Source organism: Tachypleus tridentatus, chromosome 13 (assembly GCF_004210375.1).
Source record: "Tachypleus tridentatus isolate NWPU-2018 chromosome 13, ASM421037v1, whole genome shotgun sequence".
NCBI classification, from domain to species: domain Eukaryota; kingdom Metazoa; phylum Arthropoda; class Merostomata; order Xiphosura; family Limulidae; genus Tachypleus; species Tachypleus tridentatus.
Window position 1 is genome coordinate 157,241,384 of NC_134837.1, and position 24,996 is coordinate 157,266,379.

A 24,996-nucleotide genomic window follows, 5' to 3' on the forward strand; every position below is an offset into this window, starting at 1 on the left:
TAGAATCAGATGATGGAATACAACAAGAATCCAAAGAATATTCAAAACATACTTTATACAACTGAAGGCCAAAGAGCATACACATCACTCCATTTCACTGTCACCACCATCTTCTTGAGGAAGATGTTAATGAATTTAAGACAGCAGAAGAGACAGTGTTATTATTTATTAGGCTGAAATTAAGTCCAGTTGTATCAGCACATGGCAGCTCAGGGTAAGAGAATGTGGTTTTTAATGATATGTTGCATTAACAACACTATTATACAAAATATATGTTTGTACACTTCTAAGAATTCTTATTTCTACCTATATCATACTTCTTTCATCATCATAACACAGATTTCTTTACTAAAATGAATCCTGGATTTGGTTCCACATTCTCTTGAAATAAGCATACTCTTCCTTGGTAAAATGAAGATTTACTTTTCAGTAAAAATATATATTCTTGTATTCTTAGCATCACTTGATATATGCTATTTTTTGCCTTTATAGTAACTGAATGGACCTCATTAAATGTATCTCAAACAAATTGGCCTAATGAAATTTTATAAACCAATATGCTGATTGTGTCCAGTTGCAGTTGTGTACACTTAATCCTGTTTTGGAACAGACAGTCTACAATGTGATAAGCCTGAATCAACACACCCACTTAAGATAAAGAGGATGACCTGCCTAGTTCAGATGTCCACAATATTCTACCACTGACTGGAAAAGCTCCACATTACTCTAATGACACTTTGAAACATTTGCAACCAAACCACAGCAGCCTATTGTGATAATCCTTGTTCTGTTTGTCATTAAAATGTTGAATGACACTGCATTAAAACCGAAAATAATCATACACGAGGATAAAATATTGCTGGTAAAAATCTCTTTATTATTAGGTAATATTCTGGACTAACATTTCTTTCTTCAGGCCCAACAATATACAACTTTAAGTTTAAAAAAGGTGGAAGAATTCATAACTTATTAGTGTACAATTAGGTGAACTCAGTAAAAGAATGCATACAAGAAATGGAATGTAAAAATCAAATGCTATTACACTACTTCCAAAGCTTTCAATAAGATCTCATGGTAATAACAAACATATTGAAATAACAAACTTTAAAATAAGTAGTTTGTGTAACTTCTCAGAGTGAAAATGGCTGTAACACAAAAAGAGTGTTGTTTAGACTTTAACCTGTTCAGTGCCGTAGATGAGATAACTTGTCCAAGCTGATCGGTAACACAGTGCCACGAACGAGTTAATTTGTTCTCAATAATACCTAACATCAACGCTAGATGTCAGCACCATACATGCATTTGATCTACTTACAAACTTTCACTTTCGATCCAAAATGGCATCACGAAAAAAGTTACAAAATGAAGAAGCATCAGAGTCGTATTTTGAACTTTGTTTAGAGTTGCCATAGCAGCTGAAATACTTGGCAGTCAACAGGTTAAAGGCTTTCAAAAGTCAATTTACAGGCAAGTAATTCAGAAAAGGAGAGGTGGAGGAAACAACTGTTATCAGTGGAGAATGAGGTGTGGGTATAACCTAAAACAATATCACTTAGATCATTCGCAGTCATCTTTAAAGTAATATGTTTAACAAACCAAAAATAAAATGTGAAAACAACTGTTAGCAGTAGAGAATGAGGTGTGGGTATAACCTAAAACAATATCAGTTAAGTCATTCCCAGTCATCTTTACAGTAACATGTTTAACAAAGCAAAAATAGAATGTGAAAACAACTGTTATCAGTAAAGAATGAAGTGTGGGTATAACCTAAAACAATAACACTTAAGTCATTCCCAGTCATCTTTAAAGTAATATGTTTAACAAACCAAGAATAGAATGTGAAAATTAACCATATTTAAAAAAACAAACAAGTCTTAATTCAGTCCATTAAGGTACAGAGGCTTTAAGAAAGTTTTAAGTTTTCTTTTGGGAACATCTGATACTGCATAATTGAGTAAGTACACAAACTGTTGATGTAATGGTCTGAATAGCTAACATGGTATTAAGAATGAAGATCATTCTTTGATAGATTGTTTAGGCAGAGTATTCAAGATGAATGTTTTATTTACTTTTTGAAATTAAATGTTCAATAATCCTGGAATGCAGTTAATGGTTTATTTAATATATAGTGCAAATTGTAATTTGGTACAACATAAAATCATTATACAAAATCAGCAAAGAAAAAATATTACTCAGTACCACCTAAGGTCTGGCAGCCTTATCACGAAATTACTGGTGTTATTATGTTTATAAAACAGTCAAGCACAGATATGAGTCTTGTACCATTTCTACACCAGAAATAATAAATGCTTAAGAAAAAAATTATAGATAATTTTGGAATGCAGTTTTACTAGAAAAAATTATCACGAAATTACTGGTGTTATTATGTTTATAAAACAGTCAAGCACAGATATGAGTCTTGTACCATTTCTACACCAGAAATAATAAATGCTTAAGAAAAAAATTATAGATAATTTTGGAATGCAGTTTTACTAGAAAAATCTTAAAATGTTTCATATTATACAGTATGTGAAATAAGTATTCCTAAAGCAGCTCTTGTGCTAAATATGTTACAATGTCTCTAAAACTAACAGGAAACATTTAAAAAGATGTATATCACAAAGAGTACTAAAACTGACTTAAATACCAAAATTAACAGTAATTTACAGAAAAAAAATCATGATCAGAATACTTACACCAACACCAGAATTTGTTATGAAACTGTATATTCCTAGGGCAGCTGCACACTGCAATGCCAAAATATTTGAACAAACATTAATAAACACTCTAAAAGGTATAAACATTAAAAGAAAAACCAAAGTTTAAGACAAACTTCTGTTTTCATAAGTTTCTCAAGCCCATATATTTCAGTACATCATAAGAATCAGTTGAATTTTAATTTAAAAAGGAAATTTATGTTTTACAAAGCTACTTCAAGTTTCAGCATATTGCATATTATATCTAATACAGTTTAAAAGTTAACAGGCAATAATGTGTCAAAAACTTTTAAAATAGTTTGTGTGGTTTTCAGCTGCAAACAAAATGACAGTAACCAAAAATATAATGAATTTGTTTTTTAGATTTATAAGGGCAATTCAGAATTCCACTAATAGGCAAGTATTTCAGAAGCAGAAAGGTACAGGAGTATAAATGTGGCATGGAATAAGCTATATGCCTAATCCAGGGCATCAAAAAATTATTAATAAGTACAAGATATCTACACAGTGGCAAAGTAAAAATAAAGACAGATAAAACATTTTTTTTTAAATTACCAAAGTTACTCTTCAAGAAAAACAGTAAAAGACATGAATGCAGGTGGGATAAGCATGATAAAAGTATAACAAACAGCTTTGTCAAGTCTTATAAATATCAATTTGGTGAATTCACTGTCAATACCACTTGTTACTCTCAGTCTGCCTCTATTCATAAATGAAATTTCAGCATACAGCTGTTGATACACATATGGTGTAAAGAATGACACTCATCTGGAAGTTATTAGTGGTATAAAATGTTTAATTTGTTATTGTTTACACCTTTGCAGTAGATATTCTTGGTTTATGATGCACATTACCAAGTTCTGAAGAAAATATCAAGTAAACTAAGTGACCTCAATATTGTAATATACATTTTTCCAGACCACTAACAATTACTTTCTTCATCTCTTCACTTCTGAATTGTTTGCCTATCAACTGAATTCTAAATATCCTGTATATCTATATGAATAGAATTAAAGTATCAACAAGCAAGAACCACACAAATTATTATATAAATTTGGTAAAAAATAAATTTCCAAAAAACATTTTAATACAAAATGGATACACATTTCAAATAATAAAATTTCAAATGTTTAAATCTAGAAAATAAATAAAAATGCAGAAAATTGTATATTATTAAACATTTATAACACTTAAGCAGATACATTTCATAAAGCTGTAAAATACTGATATTTTTGTTTCATTTATGGCTTAAAAAAATACTGCATCATATTGTGCTCCAAGTAAGATACTCAAACAAAAATTGTGTTTACCAAATATTCATACTTGCTGGTATGTATGTACGCATATATGCTAGTTTAAGACCAAAGAAAATCTGTATCAGTAATAAAACAAATACAATTCATGGAAGATCATTCTCACCACAAATCAACTAACAAACTATACAGTGATTACTAGCTGATGGTTATCTGTAGTTTAGTTAAAGCTGAAGTAAAAATTATAAATAATTTATCAATCAATGTCAACAAATCCTTACCATGTTTAATTTATATATTATTGCATCTGGTGATCCTTAACTCTATATGGGCTCAGTCTACATGAACAACCACATTACCTCTTCGTATATGTTTAAAGTCTTTTTAGATTTAATATCTCTAAATTTCAGTATAGTGTGTATATCTTAACAAAACTTTGGCAGTTTTTCAGTTAATATGATAAGTCTTTTTAGTCAAATAAAATAAAGAACTCTCCATTGATGTATTTGTTTTGAATAGTCCATGTGTAAATTAATTATGTTAAAATTAAAAATAATTTTCCTTACCTCAAATTTTATTTAATCCCCAAGACCTTCTAAATGCATTTCAAACATTTTTTCTCAGTAAAACTTTATAGTTAATTACTTTCTCTATCCTACCTAAAAAAAAAAAATTCAGTCAATTTGACTGACCTCATAACTACAAAAGAAAACTGAAATAAATCTAAACTACCCCTATTTTCTTTCTAGAATGACTTTAAATTGTAACATGAAACTACATTTGTTTATCCTAAGTAGCTCTAAGTTTGTAACAGTACATATCTATTTATAATTAAATTTTGTTCTGCTGTCCTCTGAATTGTGACTAACATTTCACAATTGTATCAAAATAACAAACTCTATAATGTCCACACCATTATAAGTTGTAAATTATTCTGGACACACACAGCTAACATTACACCCTTGAATTAAATTACCTATGAATTACTATAACTAGTACAAGCAGATCTCATGCATGTCTTGTGAAACACTATTTATTTTATTTAATTAAATCTTAACTTTAAAATATCCTTATTTCTACATATTTTTATTGTTTTTATAATCATACACAAGGAATAAAATACCATCTGATCTTTTCTTGCTCACAGCTGTTGAAGAGAATTAACCCTAATTTTTTATACTATTCATAGTATTGTACATATTTTTTTTTAAATTTAATAATATACCAAACAATATAGGCTAACAACAAAAAAAAAATAAAGAAATTCCCTCACCTCTCCAAATTTTTCTGACTTTCTAACTCTGCATAAAAAGTCCTTACAAATTCATCTGATCTAGTTGCTAACTTTCCCACTAGAACAATCTGGTACTCCAAGTGAAACTGACATTTAACCATTCAGAATATAATGTTATTAGTTACATGAAAACCTTGAATTTCTATTGGTCATAGGTAATATATAATTAAATGTAGAAGAAAACTAGTAACAAATTATGAGAGAGGATGTTACAGGTGAGTGTGGCAAGAGGGGTTTGATTTTCTTTGTTAGCTCTGTAACAAAACAATATTAACTGTGATTTTTTGTTGTTAAGTCTTAAGTTTTTCTCATGCATTTTTTTCATTTAGAAGGTTCACTTGCCAATATGTAAAGTATTTTTGATTTTAAAATTAAAAATTATTTGATGCATTATAAAATTTAAGTTTCACAAACTCTTTATAACCCCAAATAATTATTAAACATTTAAGAAAAAAACTATATTTTATGTTATTTTCACTATTATGTCTCATTATTATATTTATTAAATTATCCTATCAGTTGTGCCCAGTTCACAATACAAAAGATGCAATGACATGGGCATGAGTGCATTTATATTACTGTATCCCATAATACAAAACAGATCTTTCTCAGCTGTGTTTATTGAGCTAGTAGTTTGTATCATACAGTCACATATTAGTTACATTACAATATATGACTATTTACAAACAATTTACTATTTTTCTTCAAACACACAACAGTAAATAAAGAAGTAAAGCAAACAGTTATCTCTTCCAGTTTTATACTTTGCTGCTTGCCTTAAGATGCAAAGCCTTATCAAATTTTGCATTTTTTTTAGGTTTTATTTATACACTTTGAAATAATCAAAAATCATAAATTACTAAATGAATACCACAAAAATCGACTATAATTCCACTGTATTTGGACCAAAAAAATAAGAAATTTTGAGCTTACTAATGTCTTACCTTATCATCTGCAATCTAACAAGAAAAGAAAAAGTTTAACAGGTAAATACTTTACACAGGCAAAAATATTCACTAGTGGACAATCTGAGCTTTCAATTGGTTATACATGTCACAGGGCAAATTAAATATACATGAGCAAGTATTTTCACAATTTGTAGAGGAGGGTACATCCTCAATTAATATATCTCAGAAAACAGAAAAGATAGTATATTTATATTCTAGCTTGTCAATATCAGTAATTTGTGTATGTAATTCCTAAGAAACTGTAGACTTTGTATTTGAATGTCATAAACAACTAATTTGACCAATGCTACATTCAATATATAACCTGACACACAAAAATCGATATTTAAAATTTTGTTTGAATATTTACTTTTAAACTAAAAAATTAACTTATGTATAATACTAAAAGTTGATACCAAACTTCCTAACATGCATTTATAAAACAGCAGTTCGATAAACTTTTGAATGGGAGTCAACACATATGATAACATGGCCTCTTGACTCCTGCCTGTAGGGTCAAGTTAAAAGCAAACAGCTTTGATTGCAGAAAATGTGTTTACAAGTTTTTTTAAAAAAACAGAAAACTTTAATTTCTAATCCACAACAAAAACTACAAAAGCTTCTGCAAGCTCTCAATGTTCACCTAGTAGCTCCATTGTAGTAGAGCTAACACAAATTTTTTCATGTTTTGAATTTACTAATTAGCATTTATTTAAAATCAAACAAAATTATTTTAATGCAGGATTTTATTACTAATATTATTTATTGACTCTTTAAATACCTTCTCCTACAGATATAGAATATTTCTGAGACAAATTTAGTCTCAGTGTAAATAAGGAATTAATGTTGTACAGCATTTTGTGACCAACCTTATCTCTTGCAACAGGTGAAGCAGTACGGTCAGCCACAATCTGTGAAAATATAGGACCCAGTTCATGAAACAACGCTTCACTGTCATCTCCTACACCAAGATGTATACACACTAGAGCTGCTAAAATGGCTGCTGTTCCCTGCTCTTCTCCTTTTCCTTTCTTTAAGCTTCTTTCTAGCATATCAGTGATTGTCATCTTCCTAAAAATTATCACATGAACTTTAATTTATTTCATAACTTATGAGTTAAGATATTTGTTACTAAAGTCTATGGACAAAAACTATATATAAAAAGAAGACAGAACAACATATTACTTCTTTTCTGCTTCCTAGTCAAATTTTTGCAAGATGTAAGGAAATTAAGTTGAATTATTAAATTATAAAAAAAAAAAAATATTTACTTCTATTTTCTCACTGGCTGGTTAACAGTATTAAAAGTTTCAGTCATAGACTTTTATGCGAATTAAATCTGATTTTATGAGAATAAAAGCATCCGTTTAGTAACAATGCAACAGTATTTTATTGCACAACTTCAATGATATTTTCTTAATAAATTATGAGAACCAGTGTTCTTAAACAAATATTTTGAAAAACAACACACCATTTTAAGTATTATCTATAACAATAAGAATCAATTCCTTATGTGTTTAATGCCACAATGATGAAGCCTACCATGTCTGTTACTAACATCTTTTCAGTTACATTCCTTTAAAGAACAAAGAAAATATTAGAAGTCTGTTGTGCTTCTTTAATGCACATTTGAAAATAAAAATGCATAACCAAGTAACATCACCATATCTATAAATCTGTGATTTTACTTACCTTTCAATGATAAAATCATACATATATCTTGATGTTAAGGACTTTCTGACAAGTTCAAGACAGATCTGTCGGCCTTTTGCACTACACGTGATAAAAACGATGTGTTTTACTTCCTTTTAGGCAACTGTTTAAATTTTAAAAACCTTGGGCTCATTATAAATACTTAGTAAATTTTTCTCTTCTGACATGTACAGTATGAAAAGCATTTTCAAGTTTAGAAAATGAATTTAACACATTGGCTCCCAAGCCTATTTTGCCAATACTTTCCAGGATCCCACTTGTCCTTTTACAATTACTATTTTTACAAGAGTTTATATCTAGCTCTTTTGTCCCAACCAACAAGTGGCCCTTTAAAAAGAAAATAAAGCACAATTTACCAGTGGATTGTATGGGTCTTACTGGAAAACTGTTACCACCCACCAGTAGATCATGTGGAAGCCACCATGTTAAAACATTTCTACACAAATATGAATACTATTAAGAATATATTTAACATTTAAAATTGCAGTGAGTTATGCATTCTAAGCTAGCTTTATATGAAACACAACTTTCAATTTAAGTTACTATGTCCAACCAACAACATGAGCCAAGTATAGGTAAGCACATCAAAAATTATAAGAACATTGAAATAGTAAAACAAAATTCAAAATACAAAACAGTCCGAAAAAATTGATAGATTACCTAAGAAACAGACTAAATGTAATAAAATAAATTGCCGAACATTATCATTATACAGATAACACAAGCCAATTTCACACTGCATGTTACATGTAAGAATTTAATGGTGCATAAATTACAAGTGGTAACAATATAGTTTAAGAGTTCAATTAAACTACTATAGATGATACCACTTAAATTATTTAAAAAAAAAATTAAATCATTAACTTATGGATATACAACTCTGAATACACTAAGTGTTTATTTACATAATCTAGCATGCTTTATTAAGTAAAATTAAAATCTAGAACACAAAATAGATTGTTCAAAGCATTTTTACTGAATCACTCTGACAGAATGTTGATTTTCATGCTGAGAATAAAAAGAAATACTTCTTTTCATCCTAAAGTTTTCATATTTCATTTGCATAACCTCTAGAATAACTATCTGTTATCCTCTCTGCCCTAATAATAAATGTAGCAAAGCTATTTATGTATGTTGAAATAAAAAGCTAAAAATATAAAACCAAATCAAAATATCTTTTTTTATATCTGTAATAACTTCATATGGTAACAGCCAATTACAATTATTTATCATAACAGCTTTTAACCTTTTCACATTGAGTTTCATTTAATTTTGTTTTATTTTTTGTAAATGAACCCTCTCTCAGTACCAAAGAGCAATTGTAGTTTAGAAAGAGAACTTGAGGTAAACAAATGGCATGATGTCACACCATTTGACCTCACACCACATAAAGTGCTTGAGCTGTGAAGATCACACAAACTTAATTTTTTATATATATTTTATTACATACCCTAACAGTTTCTAATTGTCACATTCTAGTTAGTTGTGTTTAAAATACATAATAATAAAACTACATAAACAAAAATTTACCTTTGCTATGTCTATTTATACTATAGATTGTATATTGATAAAACTACTTTTCAAACAATATTGTTTTCAAGTATGCAATTTAGTGTGTGTGTGTGTGTGTGTGTGTGTGTGTAAATATACACATATACAGCATGAATTAAAATAGAGTGTCCCAAAGCCACTATAACTTAAGCTTACTTACTAGCTGAGCTATAAAAGATTAAAACAATTCCATTAGCAGCTTAAAACTGAGCACAACTGGAGACAGAAATTCTCAAAGAAATTGTCTATTCTACTATATAAAAGGACATAAACATAAGAAATCGTGAAAAAATACAATCTTTCTACTGGTTATAGCAACAATATCAGAGAGAACCACGCATGTCTTGAAAGACAAATACACAAGTTGAAGTGTTGTTTACGTGTGTTTAATATTGCGATATATTGATAAAACAAAATGGATTAGACATTCAAATTTTATATTCTGGCTTTTCTATTGGGTGTTTCTACTCAGTTGGATATTGAAAGGAATACAAGAATAGAAGAAAAAAGATCTAAACTGAAGATTGAAATTTTACATAAATATTTTCTTCAGAAATTAAAAAAATCTGAAGTAAGACAATACAACAACTTAAATTATATTTTGATGCCATACCTATTGACACATTGATAATAAAGTAGTTTTATTAAATACTGGATATAACTCTAAATGAAAAGTTGTGATTTGTGCACTGTGACCCTCCAGTCTTTCTAATAAATAATTGCTACAACTAAATGACAGATCAAATATGTAACATACATATGTATATACATATACTAAAATTTCTTTAATGCAAAACTCTAAATTTCTCTTTTTTGCTCAATTTCTCAAAATAATGGGCTTACTAAGTTTGCTCTTGATAAGCGATTTCTATGACAACAAAAAGTAAAAGGATTAATTAAAATCTTTGAACTAAAACTCCTCTAATCAAGGCAATGCCATTAATTTAGGTAAATTCAATTTATGATAAAAAAAATTATCAAATATATTTAATATGAACAGATATAGCCAAAACATAATTATGTGATAATTACTGTTAATTACATGCTAGAAGAGTTTACTCCAACCAGTGGTGAAAACAACTGCAGCATAGTTAACTGAGTCCAGTAGAAATATTATTATATCATTCCCAATTCCAAATCACAAGCACTAGGAGGCAACTGGAGAGAAAATATTTTACTTTCGTACTTTATCCCTATTAATTACTTTTTCAAATGTTTTGATCATTTTTTAGAACCAAATATATATAGTATAAATATGATGATTTTGATAATTGTTATTTTACGGTTAAGAGAATCTGGCAAGGGACTTGGATTAGGCTATCCTCCCTGTAACTATCTTACAGTTCTTTTAGTTGTAATACAAATGAAAACAATAATCATCAAATAAAGCAGTTTTACAACTATATGAGACAACTTTTCACTACATAAGACTTAAACACAGCCAATTATCATAGCATCATATGTCGATAAAATTAATATCCAGTGCAAATTACTATAGTACCAGAATATAGCCCATTAAAAACTGATGGGACACATACTACCACTACCACTTCATAGTACACCCTAACCTCACATTTCACAGTCAACAGAAATAAACATTTTGCAAAATCAAGCTTGACCAATAAAGATGCAGAAAAATGCAGTTCACGCAGGCAAGCATGGGTAAATTCATTTGTGAAGATATAAAAATTAAAACTAATTATGAAATAAATTTGTGGCATATTCATTGAATAATTATTTGCATAAGTCAGATTAACAACTTTTAATATACAGAAAAACTAGTGCATTCTGGCAACATTACCTTCCACTAGTGGCTTTTATGTGATGTTGCTTAGTCACAAACGTGTAACCAAGTATTGTTGTTGAAAGTATACTGAAAGTATAAAACAAAACTGGGAAAATATTTGATTTTTTTTAAATTTAGAGTCCTCATTGATTAAGGAGGTTTCTTCTTGTAAATAAAAACATTGGTCATATAACAGCAAATAGCTTAACTCATAACTGATTTAAGTTTAAGTTCAATAGATATATTTTTTTTTTTTTTATGATAAATTTTATACACTTGGCTCTAGGCTAGATGATCCCACACTATATCTTTACTTTAAGCTTATTCCAACACAATACTTTATGATCAATGCAAACAAATAAATTTAGCATGAAAACATAGTTAATGTGTGTGTGTGTGTGTGTGTGTGTGTGTGTGTGTGTGTGCGCGTGCGCATGTGTTTTCTTATAGCAAAACCATATCCGGCCATCTCCTGAGCCCACCGAGGGGAATCAAACCCCTGATTTTAGCATTGTAAAACATAATTAATAAATCAAATATTAACATTATATAAATTTAAATTCTTATTTTATAAGGAATTTTTTTAAAATTTGAAATCTCTCCTGGTAAGAGAATTGTGACATATGTTCTCTAGGTCTCACTCTTTTCTAATTTATTTAGCACCCCTCCAAAATGTACAGAATTTAATGTTAATTACTCATTATAATAGATTATTCAGGCAGAGCACAATTTTCACAGCCTTTGAAAATAAAGCCACTCACCATACTCATTCATCACATCCTCTTTCACATTTTGTCAATAGTTACATTTGATATTTTATACTATCTTATAAATAAAAAAATATGCTAAATTTTATTTCATTGAACAATTCATTATACTGTGTTGCTTTCTGTACAGAGAATTGTCTATTACCTTGTTCAAGTTGAAAGTTTTCTTCATGGGAATCACATCAATGAGCTTAGGTAAATTTTTAAAAGCTTTAATCATACAGTTAGAAAGCCAGAAAAATTATGAAACTTGTAAGATATTGTTTGCTTATGTTATCATTCTATATTTTTCTGGTGCATTATTCAGTATAGTAATGCAATTAGTATTAAAAAGTACATTTAAGTTTCATCAACAGTTAACAGCAACAACAAAACACAGACCCAGGTAAGTACTATTCTCCTTGTTTGTCATGTATATTTACTTATTATTATAAAAATAAAATAGATTTAAAAATTACAACCTTAGCAGGTTAGATTAGAGAAGATAATGAAAAAAAAAACTTCATGAGGTATGCTTGTGAGTAGCACATGCATTATGTCATTCAACATGTTAACTCGATCTCCATGTACAAGTGGTTTCCAACTTATGTAACAAAATTATTCATCAGACATGGTTCAATGGTCATTAAAACAATAAAATTAAGTATAAATAAATGTGTACTGTTATGAGCTTTAAACAATTTTGGATAAAAATTGTGATTTCCTGTTGCAACTTGCAGTCATTCCAGAAAAAAAAAAAAAATTGATTATGAAGCCAGTCAAAGTTTTCCTGAAAAAATAAAGAAAAACTTTTGACATTTATCTATGAGGTTTATAAAATTACAAAAAAGTTAAATCTAAGCATTTGAAAATGAAGAATGGTATTTTTAATTTTGACACGAAAATCAATTTGTACACAGAGCAATTAACACACTGACTTCATATATTTAAAGACAAATTTTGAATAAAAATACTTTTTTTTTTAAATCTACAATATGTTGACTGAAGGCTTGCCAAATTTCATGACGATGCATAAATTGATTTCAGAATTATAGTATATATACCTTCATGACTGCATCATAGTTACAGGGTTACGTGAAATACACAAACCCATTTGTGAAAGGGTTAATATTTCTTTGGTAATTCACTTTTTTTCTTTGATCTTTTAGTTACAATGCAAAAATAATTTCAAAAATACAAAAATTCAAATTATGTTTTATGTCAAAATAATTCTTTTACACTATATAGCAGCTATGAGAAGTAAAAATTAGACAAGATAGCTTAGGTTATACCATGAAAAAAATGTGGAGATGACAAAGGTCTTTATCACACAAGTTCTGATAAAAATACAGCAGATCACAGTTTCACTAAACAAAATATAGAGTTGAATATTAGTAGGTAATTCAATACACCTGGCTAATAATAAATGTGAATTTCTATACTATTTGTAAAACTTCCATTAAGAAATTCATAACTGTGTATGATGACAATGGTCTTTATCAAGCAAATTCTGATAATGCTAATAATGAAGTTTGGAATATTTCCAACAGCAAATCATTAATTTTCACAAAATCATTAATTTCAATAAATCTTTATATAATTATACAGACCTGCATAAACTTTATTTTAATAGTCTTAAAGTAATAATATTTTCAGTACTTTTATTCTGAATTCTGTTATCCCAAAATACAGTGCTCTGGACTAGTAGCAGATAAAAAATAAATAAAATGGCCATACTTTAAAGTGATTTTTTGTGGATATTGTTAGAAACCTTTTAAGTTCATAAATACACTAATATATTTTAATTTTGTAATTTATTATATATTATCCAACTCTTGCTTTATCCCAAAATGAATGAGACATTTGCAGAAAGTAAATTTAACACTCCCACATACTAAAATACTATCTTATGTTAACAACAGACAAAACTACTGGAGGTAAACACACACGTTACAGTAGTTTGGGTTGAATTGTAATAAATTTTGAGTAATGTAGGAACATTAAAATTTCCATAATCAGATATAAAAACAGCATACATATAATACAAATTTGAGAGAATATGTAAATGCATGACAAAAATACCACAATTCTTAGTACTTCTGACAGTGAAATCCAGAATTTCAATTTTGTTATTAAACTTAAAATTACTTCAAGTCTTGAAATTTCCCTAAGAATCTCTCTAACAAAGACACTAAAAAGTGAAACATTAAAAACCAGAAATACTGACAGATACCTGTCATACACATCTTACCAGAAATACTGACAGATACCTGTCATACACATCTTATAGATGTCATACAAGAAGACTTGTATTGTTGCATTTTCTTTTTTTTTTGTTTGGGAAGAGATTGTTCATACAGTACATCTAACTCAAAAAGACATCTTCATTCAATAAACTATGCACAAAATATTGAAATCAGCCACAACAATTCACACTATTCTCTTCCAACATAGTACTGCAGAATGCAAGTTTTGCAACACCATGACTTTTCCAAGCTGTATTCTTTAGTATGTGTATAAGTTGCATCACAAATACTATGACACAATATCACTCTTGCAATAAAACTGTGAACCGTGTACGCTCTGTTTCAAAGTGTGGCAAACAATACTGAAGAGTTTGACATGCCCCTCCCCCAAAAAATTCCAATGGTATAAGATCAATCTTCCAATGCATTTATGATAAGCCACTGAATTAGTTTCAAAAAACTCGGTAAACAAAGAAGTCTAATAATATATTCAGGAGTGCCTTAAATTAACACATGTTGCATCCCATCACTAACTCAATCCAGGAACCCACACATAACATGGTTTCCTTCCACACATTCTTACATGGTTAATAACATCCCAAATTATTGTAACAAAATTAAAAATGAATAGTGAAAAACAAACAAGTCTCAGAAAAATTATATAAAGGACAAAACTTGTATTAAAAAAGAAAAAATCACTGTGACTTCTGACTTTTCTATCATCTTGTGAATATCTTATAATTTTGGTAATTTTCATTTTCACAAACAGCTACACATAATACAAAAAATTGAAAAAATAACTTCTTAAAACTATTAATCAATAAGTAATACAGAACTTTATACAGAAATTTGTATTCCCATATATCATTACCTCAGCTATAGAGAAACTATATTAGCTTACTGTTCAAAAGTCAACATTTACTAGGCCATTTTGTTCCTAAGAATATATTACAAACCTTTTCTGTGAGGTTCCATCAATAGCTTCTTTAAGCTTTTCTTCAAAATCATCAGATAACGCTGTTTCTTCCACTTCATCTGCCCCTTTCAATTACAATAAAAATTTAAATCTTAATTTTTTAAAAATATATTACAATTAAGCCTGTGTAATTTGATTATTACTCAAACAGTGTAACAAATATTAGAAAATGAACAAACCAGCATCAGAACTGAATTCCAACATTTAATTTTGTATTTTTTTCTCATAAAAATAACATGTTTTATACATTGACTATGAACAGATACACAGATTCAACACACCTGTTACATGATTTGTCTTACTGGATTGCAAAACATAAAAAAAAGACATGAAATAGTTTTAAACTCTAAAACTTTTTAAAGATTATGCACCTTGTGTAAATAAAATAGCTTATTTTTATGTAACATTCATATGCATTTGTAGCATTGGAACTTTGAAAGCCATTAATTCTGGTATGTTTTGTAAAACCAATTAAACATACTTTACTTTGTTATTGATTCTTCTACAAATATATGTATTCTTTGCCTACAAGCAACAAAACATAATTTTGTATATTAAATCTTTAGTGCACAGAAAACATAACCTACGTTTTATATTAAATGTGTAAACCATTGTGTAACAGTAATTACAATTAATGTATTTCAGTAATTTCTATACTTATATTTAATAATTGATTCCCTGGTTTAAAAAAACTAACTTATTTCAAAACTATTACTGTGTTGTTTCTTCTGGCTTACTTAAATTGGTTACGTTGTGGTAGTTGAAATCATGTCACTTTACACTATTATTTAGGATTATCATGTGAGATTAGTACCTCAATTTTTAATTGCTAGCATTTTATATGTTAATGAGGTAAATTATTGCTCTTCTTTACACAGTTAATACAACTCTCTACTGTACTAAAAGAAGTAATACATTTTACAACTGTTTACAGATTTGAAAAATTATCTTACATCAATATTATAAATATAATAAGCAAAATGTGGGCTACAAAAATCCATTGCAATTAGATATTATTACCAGCAGAAAGAGACTAAATTATGTCTCAAACTTTTCATTTTCCTTATGATTAATTTTCCAAAATATCAGGAAAAATTAAATTTCCTCTTCAGTATCATGCATACGTACTGTGCTTGTTTGTTTGTTTGTTTTTTGAATTTCGCACAAAGCTACTTGAGGGCTATCTGTGCTAGCCGTCCCTAATTTAGCAGTGTAAGACTAGAGGGAAGGCAGCTAGTCATCACCACCTACTGCCAACTCTTGGGCTACTCTTTTACCAACGAATAGTGGGATTGACCGTCACATTATAACGCCCCCACAACTGAAAGGGCGAGCATGTTTGGTGCGACAAGGATGCAAACCAGCGACCCTCAGATTATGAGTCGCACACCTTAACGTGCTTGGCCATGCCGGCCACATACTGTGCTATTTATACTGATAACTCTGAATACCACATTATGTCACTACACATAAATATGCTAAGTTACTATCTACTACAGAATAACTACATCTGAAAAATGATCAATCAAAATTCAGAAAACTTTTGTGAGGAATATTCAGAGAGCATCACATGGGGATATCACATTATCATGGGAGTAGGTTGGCAAGAGGTCCTAAACATAAAAGCCCTGATTAACCACTTTATTTCTTGTTGCTAATTTTGCCAAACAATATTTAACTTCAAGTAGATTGCATGAAGTCACCAAATTGATTATAAATTCTCATCTACTGAGAAGTTTATTACACAAATCAATATATCTTAATCAGGTTATTCCTGGTTTACCTTTTTGACAAGATATGATGCAACTACAAAAACTTTGAAGTGCCATTTTCAAGCAAAAAACTTAAAATGCTTCCAAAATTTTTAAATTACATCATTGCTATGCATAATAGCATTAGGGAACTAAAAGTTGACTCTTCAGTGCCATAAATGACCTCAAAGGCTTATTTCTTTATTTTGTACCTTGAGATTATATAACACTGTAGTATTTGGTACATATAAGAAGCAAAATGCTATAACAACACAGTAGGATCAAAATGTTTCACTGCTTCCACAAAGGATGTTTACTATTACTAGCATAATAGATACAAAACCTACCTCTAGATTTTGGATGAGTCTTTTGTATATACATTGACCCCTAGTACTAATCATCTAAGATTAAAGGATTGTAACCATATTAACTGAATCAATATTAATCTGATTATTACTGAGGTTGTTTGCTTACTTACCACTAAATAGTAAAAAGTAAAACACGAATAACTGGCTCATTTAGTGCAATAAGTATAGAAAAGGGATATCTGAATCAGTAATGAGAGACTGAAGTCTAGATAAATATATATCTGACAATATAAAATATACAAAAACACAAAAACAAGAAAATTTATTTTAATCTTGATGCCTTTTGGACATGGATGTGTAGTACAGTAAACCTATTTTTCATTTTTTTCTAAGCTGCTTGTTAAAAAATAATGTGGGTTTCATACATGCATTTTAGACCAAAGAAATATCAAATGCAATAGGATGTCCTAAAATTATAATAATTAATCTGGCTTTCTGACAAACTTACAAGTTACTTTCATGAAAGATTTTAAATCTGCATCTTTCATCTAGGCACACCAAGCCCTTAAGCTAAATTATCAACTTTTATTGCTCAAGTGAAAAGCACCACCAAGTCATATTACTATGTAAATATTTCCTATTAAAATTAAAACTAAACTAATATAACTGAATTATCACTGTATGTTAGTGAACTTGGGACCATAATGTAATTTATAATTCAGTTTAATAATTCAATTAAATTTTGAATGTAACTGTAATAAAAAAAATATATTGTGACATGAGCACTTTGACCAAACATATCCAGTGTTAATTAGAAAAGGTTAGCACTAGAATAAAGCAATTTAACTTATTAACCATTAGATCTATTAGTGTCACACAAATTAACCAATTAATCAAAATTAAGTAAGATTAAACTAATTAATGCTATGAGAAAAACCAATTATCTGAAATTCATGTTATTAATTACTTCAACTAATATACTATTTAAAACTCAGCATTTTCCAATGAGCAAAGATCAGCACTAGAGCTAAGTGATTTAGTCTATTACTTATGTGCATTATTAGTGGTGGCTAAAATATTCAATTACTCAAAATCATGACTGAATCAATCATAAGTAGTGTGTCTGATTATCACTCTTTTTACTTATTTCAACTGTCAAAGCACTTGGTATATTCACATGACTGTTCAAAGCTACATAGTTGGCCACCTGTGATCCACCAAATTTTAACCTTATAAATTATTTTTAACTAAAAGTTTTACATTTTTAGGGTGGGAAAGTACAAGATTTTAGAGTCTCAAATATGGTTGCAACTGTCAAACTTGTTTAGCATGTTGTTCTTTGTTATTTTTATGACAAAACCACTAGTTACCTGCTAATGTCACTTATGACCAGATGGAAGGCAACTGTCTGGTAGAACCCTCTAGAACATTTTATTTCTTTTGCCTTTTATTACTGTGGTTTGAAGAACATTGTAATAGTTAACTCTTTGACTATGAGTCTGCATGCATTATACCCAGCCCATACCACCAAAGTTACTATAACATTTGAGAATCTAAGTATAACATAAGAAAACTTCAAAAATTATCAGTAAATGTTACAAAGCTTTCATACACAAAATTAGGGGTTTTAATTAAATAAATATTTTTTTTAAATTAAACATTTTTTCATGAATGTTTTCTTTTAGAATGTTTGACTATCCAACAAAGTATTTTTCATTTTAAGATTCAAAAATACTTTTCTCCATCTGAAAATTGCCAAATTTCATTTGCAAAAATTTTATAACCTCCTAAATAACTATCAAATAGTTTCTTTAAAAAACTTAACATTTTACCTGTTATTTTCCCTGCCATAACTCTATATGGGGTTGATCGATTTGACAGACCTTGTAAACACCATAAAAAATAAACTAAATCTAAGTTCCCTGTTGTTTTTCTAGAATGACTACAATAACATTTCACAATCTATTAGATTGAGGAATAATTCCTGAGCGTTTTTAAATAATTTCATTCAAGCATTACATGCAAGACTATACAATACTTCAATGCATGAACACATTACACCCAAAACATTTATTATGATACTTTATTTCATGTAATACTTAGGTATATAGTATGCACTGTTTTAAACGAAATTGCAAGAAATTAAATGCGAAAAGCAGATGGTGTCGAAAATGCTCGATTTTGTCCACTTGACATTCCATTTAATGAGCTGAAAATGAAAGCAAAAATTAAAGACATATGAAAATCAAACACCATCTATTAGAGCAAAAAATTATCTACCAAATGACATGAAATATTTTGCGAAAGCGTTTCATTTATGAATAAATTTTGTTAACTTGAAGAAATGCTCACGAATTATTCCTCAACCCAATATATGCTTGAAATTAAAATCACACACAATTATGACCTCATTAACAACTGAAATCTCAATGTAAATTTTCTCATTAATTTCATCAAAATTATTTAGTGGTCTGTTAAATTCCCACTGAATGTATTTTTCATTTATATTTGCTAACAGAAACCCAAATGGATTCAATCTCCTTGCCATTATATTTGATAACCTCAACAGGATGTAACTCACATTCTACATATCAAATCACTCCTACCCACTTTATTTTAATAACTCTATCCCTATTAAATAACCTACAACCAGGGATTTTAAAGAAATTTCTGCAATCATAATTGTTTATATTTAATCATTTTAAGTTACTCTCATTATATCAAAGACTACAATTTCTACCAGTGCTGTAAAGTTAACCTTTATTTTTTATACTTCTAGCATTGCAATAGTAACTAAGCCTACCGTTAGTACTACTACTATACTAATTCCCTATGCTAAATGTTTTTCTACTTTTTTTCTCCATTCATCCTGGTATGCACCATCACTTAGTCTTAGATTAAAACTAACCTTGCAACTGAGTTAGCAACCCCTGCAAAGATCCCAGACTCTATCAAATTTAAATGTAAACCATTCATTTCAAAAATCTCCCTTCTCCCTGATCCCACAAGTCTAACCAGCCAATCCTTAACATAATAACCAAAGCCTATCATTCAGCCCCATTAACCTACTTATAATTTCATCTCCACAATCAATTTTCAGCAGCATCTCTGACAAGTTATGGCCTATTTCTTTGAATGCCTTTATCAACTCTTTGAACTTAAAAATTACCTCTTGTGATCTATAAGACCTCTCTCCATCATTAGCTCCTTCACTAACAACACAAACTGCATCACTGCTAGACTCCTTTATTATATCTCTTGCTCTGTCAATTATATCCTCCATCCATGTCCCTGGAAAGCATAATTTTTTCTCCATATTTACCCCACAAACTATCCTACCCACATGCCTTGTCAAAGAATAATCTTTATCTATAACCTCCTTAAGTGAATCATTCATATCCTTCTCTGTCCCTTTTGTTTTTGTTCCCCTTCCAGTAGTTCCTATCTGCACATGCCAAGGGCTGAAGTTTCTTTCACAATGGCACATTACAATTAAGTCCACTATCTTAGTTGTAGTAGTACTATTTCTAACTTTGTGAAAGTCATTATTAGACGATTTAACCCTTTCACATGAAAGCTTAAGCTCCTCTTGAAGTTCTGCTGCATTTTCCACAGTTCATGTTTCTTTTTATCTATTGCCTCTACTTTGATTAAGATAACCTCCACCTTCTCCTTAAACCTGCAAACTCTACAAACAACTACACATCTTTGCTGTTAGCTTCTTTAAAAGTACATATTGGTCCCATGCTTCCAAATAAAATCAACTTATTACACCCATTATACCTAACAAACTGACCTACTTCATCTAACAGAAACAGTTATTAATTAGTGAGTTTCATGAATAAGTTGTTACTTCCATTTACCAATTTGATTTCTCTGATTTTGATAGAAAAATGAAATTTATTAAATTTGTATACATCACAAGTTTTGATTGAGTCTTTATACTCTAACATCCCCTTGAAGAAATAATTAAATTATGCAGTGGTTTAATATTCCCTGATGAAACTGAAGTTAACAGCTTAACTAAAACTTATTTCATTAAACTACTTGAAATTACAATTAAAGAATTTCATTTCACATTTACTAACAGGATACATAACCAAGGTGAATGTGTAGCCTTGGGCTCACTGTTTGCTACCATATCAGCCAATTTATTTTTTGTCTTATCATGAAACTAATGAGTTACAGTCCTGTTCATCTGAATTTAAGCTTTCAGTCAATAACAGATATGTTGATGAAACCTTTATTGTATTCAGAGAACAGAGCCATGTTAAAACATTTTCAAATTACTTAAATTCAAAACACAGGAATATCAAGTTTACAGTTAAACAAAAAGAATCCAAATTGCCCCTTTCAGATCTAAAGGTCTTCATCAATAGGTTCAAACAAGATATTACCACCAAATAGCATTTTCTGGTCTTTACTGTAATTTTAGTGCATTCATGCCAAACTGTTCCAAATTAATTTCATAAGCATTCTAACTCATAGTACATAAAAATACCAGATGCTGTAGTAATTTTCTAATCATTTTGGTGATCTAATCATTTTAAAAAAAATACTTTCACTCTAACATTCCTCAACAAAAATATTTTTTTTAATATATTAATAAAGTTTACAACCCCAAGATTCCACTTCAAAATTCCCAAATATCATATCACCTTGGTGTTACCATTCAGTTGTTTCCATGACATCAAACTAAAAAGAAAAATCACAGACATTTTGCAGTCAACTTCTTCCCAAGTCAGCCTAAGAGTGATCTCCAAACTGAACAAATGAATATGCAATTCTTTCATCTTCCTGGTCAAAATACCTTCTTTGAAAAGACTGCTGGTAGTGTATCAGTACATATGTCCATATAGTAGACAAGACTGGCTACATTGGGTCAATGCCACAAACCCTGGCTACCAGAGTAAAGGAGCATGAGCAAAACAGGCTTTCTAACAACTCTGGGATTTACAGCTGAGCAAATACTGTAGCAAGAAGCCAAATATCAAATACTTCAAAATAACAGACTTAGAACCAGATGAATGGACATTACTGAAAAAGGAAGTGCTCCTATTTTAAATTTAAAATCAAAGCTGAACAACCAGCTAACAACAACACCTTATCTCAAAACTATGATAAAAATACAGATTCACTATTACCAAACCTTATCTACACCTGGATAAAATAACAGATAAAACATAAGATTTTATGGAAAAATTCTGATATTCATTTAAGTATTAGTTTTATGCAAAAGAAATTTGAAAACTTTAAAATAAAAATATGTACTTTTATTCTTAACATACAGATTACCTTGCACTCAGATTCCATAAATGCAAACAAATTTCTAGTAAAAATATTTCCAAAACATTTATTTTTTGTATGAAAAAGACTTGTAATGTTTATTAAAAGCTTGCCAAATTAAATGAAGATACTACATTAAAATAAATACAACTTATAATTTCATGGTTATATGGTGGTTAATAGGTTGGTAAAAATGGCCAACCTTGTATATTGAAAGTTAATAAACTTTTAAATAAAGCACGATAAAAAGACATAATAAGCAAGAAAGAGCCAGGACTAGATGCAAAGAGTAAAATAATGAATGGGGTAATTAAGTAATTACACATGTATATAGAACTTACAATCATCAATCATAATGGAGACCCCAGAAGTATATCAAAAAATAAAACATTACAGTGATGACTGAAAGATACAGTACACATCTTAATTAAAATTTAAAAACAGACCCATACTCTTTCTTTAGTTAGGGTACTTTTCCAATGGTTATATGCATAATGATTTATTTAGCTTATTTTATTATGATTACTGTTATTTTAAATATATTTACACATTTGGTAGAAACATGTATACCTATAAATTTAGCATCTTTCAGTTGCTCTAGTAGATTAACAGGTGATATGAATCTTAGACACTATGTTATCTTTCTTGTTAACATGTTTTTAGTTATAATAATGTCTTTTTTCTTTATCACTTTACATTATTGTGATTATTAATTATAAAACTGTTCATAAACATAAAAATACATAGAAAACTTACAAAATCATATTTCAAAAAAATGACCATGGAGAAAAATAGAAACTCAACTGACAACAAAATCTTAAAACATTTTTGAGCAAATTTACATGTACACCAAACCTTCACCAAGGCTACTTACAAGTACCATCCTCACTATCAAAATGAGATTCTGAGACAATAGTGATGATACTGGCATTATCAAAGTTGGATTCTTCTTCACTTTCTGGTAATGCACTTGAGTCAAGCTTTAAAGCAGATGTCCGATATCCTAATAATATTAAATAAATTAAGTGCATCTCCAATTTTTACATTTAAAAGTATGTTTATATAGTATAAACACAAAAAAAATACAAACTGTCAAGTAAGCGTTACTAAAAATGGAAAGTTTATAGTAATTTTAAATGTTAAATTACGAGGAAAGACACTGACAAGCAACCATCTAATATGTACAGTTTTGAAATGACTCATATAATACATGAAATGTCTTGTATTGTGTGTGTGTGTGTGTGTGTGTGTGTGTGTGTGTGTGTGTAATGGATAGCAATATTTAATATATCAGCTTGGAATGTAATTCCTTATACTGTTAAATCATAGGTTACATCTATATTTCATTTGTTCCAAGAATTCAGATTTTTTTTTTTTATCTATTTGCTAAATCCTACTCACTGTTGAAACAATACATTCTCCCTTTTCGTTTCCATGTCTGCTGAATGCACTTTCAGTGAATGCTTCAAGTTTGATTTCTGTATCATTAAATTGTGTTACAATGTTGCTTCCTGGTATTGGAACCAGGCTTCTGATGGAATTACAGACTGGTATACCCAAATTAAAAATGAAAAGGCTGTAACTATGCTATCAGACATCTGATATTTATATTACAGACAAACTAGACAAGATTGTATAAGGTCAACTATTAATGCAAACATAAACTGCCACAATAAACAACAATAACAACATGGATTTAACACAGTATGCAGTGTGTAGAAAACTTTATGTGCACTGACAGCTGACAGCAATATTCAATATTAACAAAGTTAAGGTATTGTGAAACTCCAAAAGCAAATTAAAATTTAACCTAAATGTGATTTTATAATGGTTGCATTTATTATTTCAGAAAATAAATAAAAAAATAACTTGTTGGAACTATCTTGTCAGAGTGTGAGATTTACAATGATAGGTAAACAATTTATATTTACTAACTTGGGCTCTAAGGACAAATTTTAATTTGATAGGATTTCCTTACTTCAACACTTGTACCATTCATTCTGTTTTCACTATTTGAGACTGCATGATAAGGAGTGATACATTTATATTAGATTCCATTACTCTGTAGAAATGTAACAAGACTCTGAAGAAGTAAACTGTGGACTGCTATCTGACACTTCTTGGGTAATCCTTAGCCTGAAAATAACCCACAGTTTTGTGATTGTGGCTTCAGGTGTTATAGAAGACATGGGTAAAAATTTTGATCATCTTGAGTGTGAATCCACTAATATACGGAAGTTCCTTTTCTCAAAGTCTGTGTAGTCACTGCAGAGACATTGAAAAACAAGTACTGCACAGGAACTTTGGCAAGGATTTTCTGTACAGACACACAATCCATACATGCACAAACAGTGTTCTCAACATCCTTATCAAGATTAGGACAACATCTGATTAAGGCCTTCATTTAACACATATCCAGCCG

At 29.3% G+C, this 24,996-nt stretch overlaps 2 protein-coding genes across 3 annotated transcripts in view; one reads left to right on the forward strand and one right to left on the reverse strand.

Annotated features, from left to right (window-relative positions):
* LOC143240834 (interferon-related developmental regulator 1-like) overlaps positions 1-23,663 on the reverse strand; it is a 44,469-nt gene extending 20,806 nt beyond the window's left edge. Inside the window, exons 1-5 of the mRNA XM_076483990.1 lie at positions 23,449-23,663; positions 15,210-15,294; positions 7,904-7,984; positions 7,081-7,282; positions 2,697-2,747 (exon numbers count right to left, since the gene is read on the reverse strand). Of these exons, the coding sequence (XP_076340105.1) occupies positions 2,697-2,747; positions 7,081-7,282; positions 7,904-7,984; positions 15,210-15,294; positions 23,449-23,605 (576 nt within the window). The 5' untranslated portion in view covers positions 23,606-23,663. The remainder of the gene's footprint in view (positions 1-2,696; positions 2,748-7,080; positions 7,283-7,903; positions 7,985-15,209; positions 15,295-23,448) is intronic.
* The window catches only part of LOC143240833 (microphthalmia-associated transcription factor-like), a 64,331-nt gene continuing 59,144 nt past the window's right edge, over positions 19,810-24,996 (forward strand). For both annotated transcript variants that reach the window (XM_076483988.1, XM_076483989.1), the window contains exon 1: positions 19,810-19,814. The gene's annotated coding sequence lies outside the window, so the exon portion shown is untranslated. The remainder of the gene's footprint in view (positions 19,815-24,996) is intronic.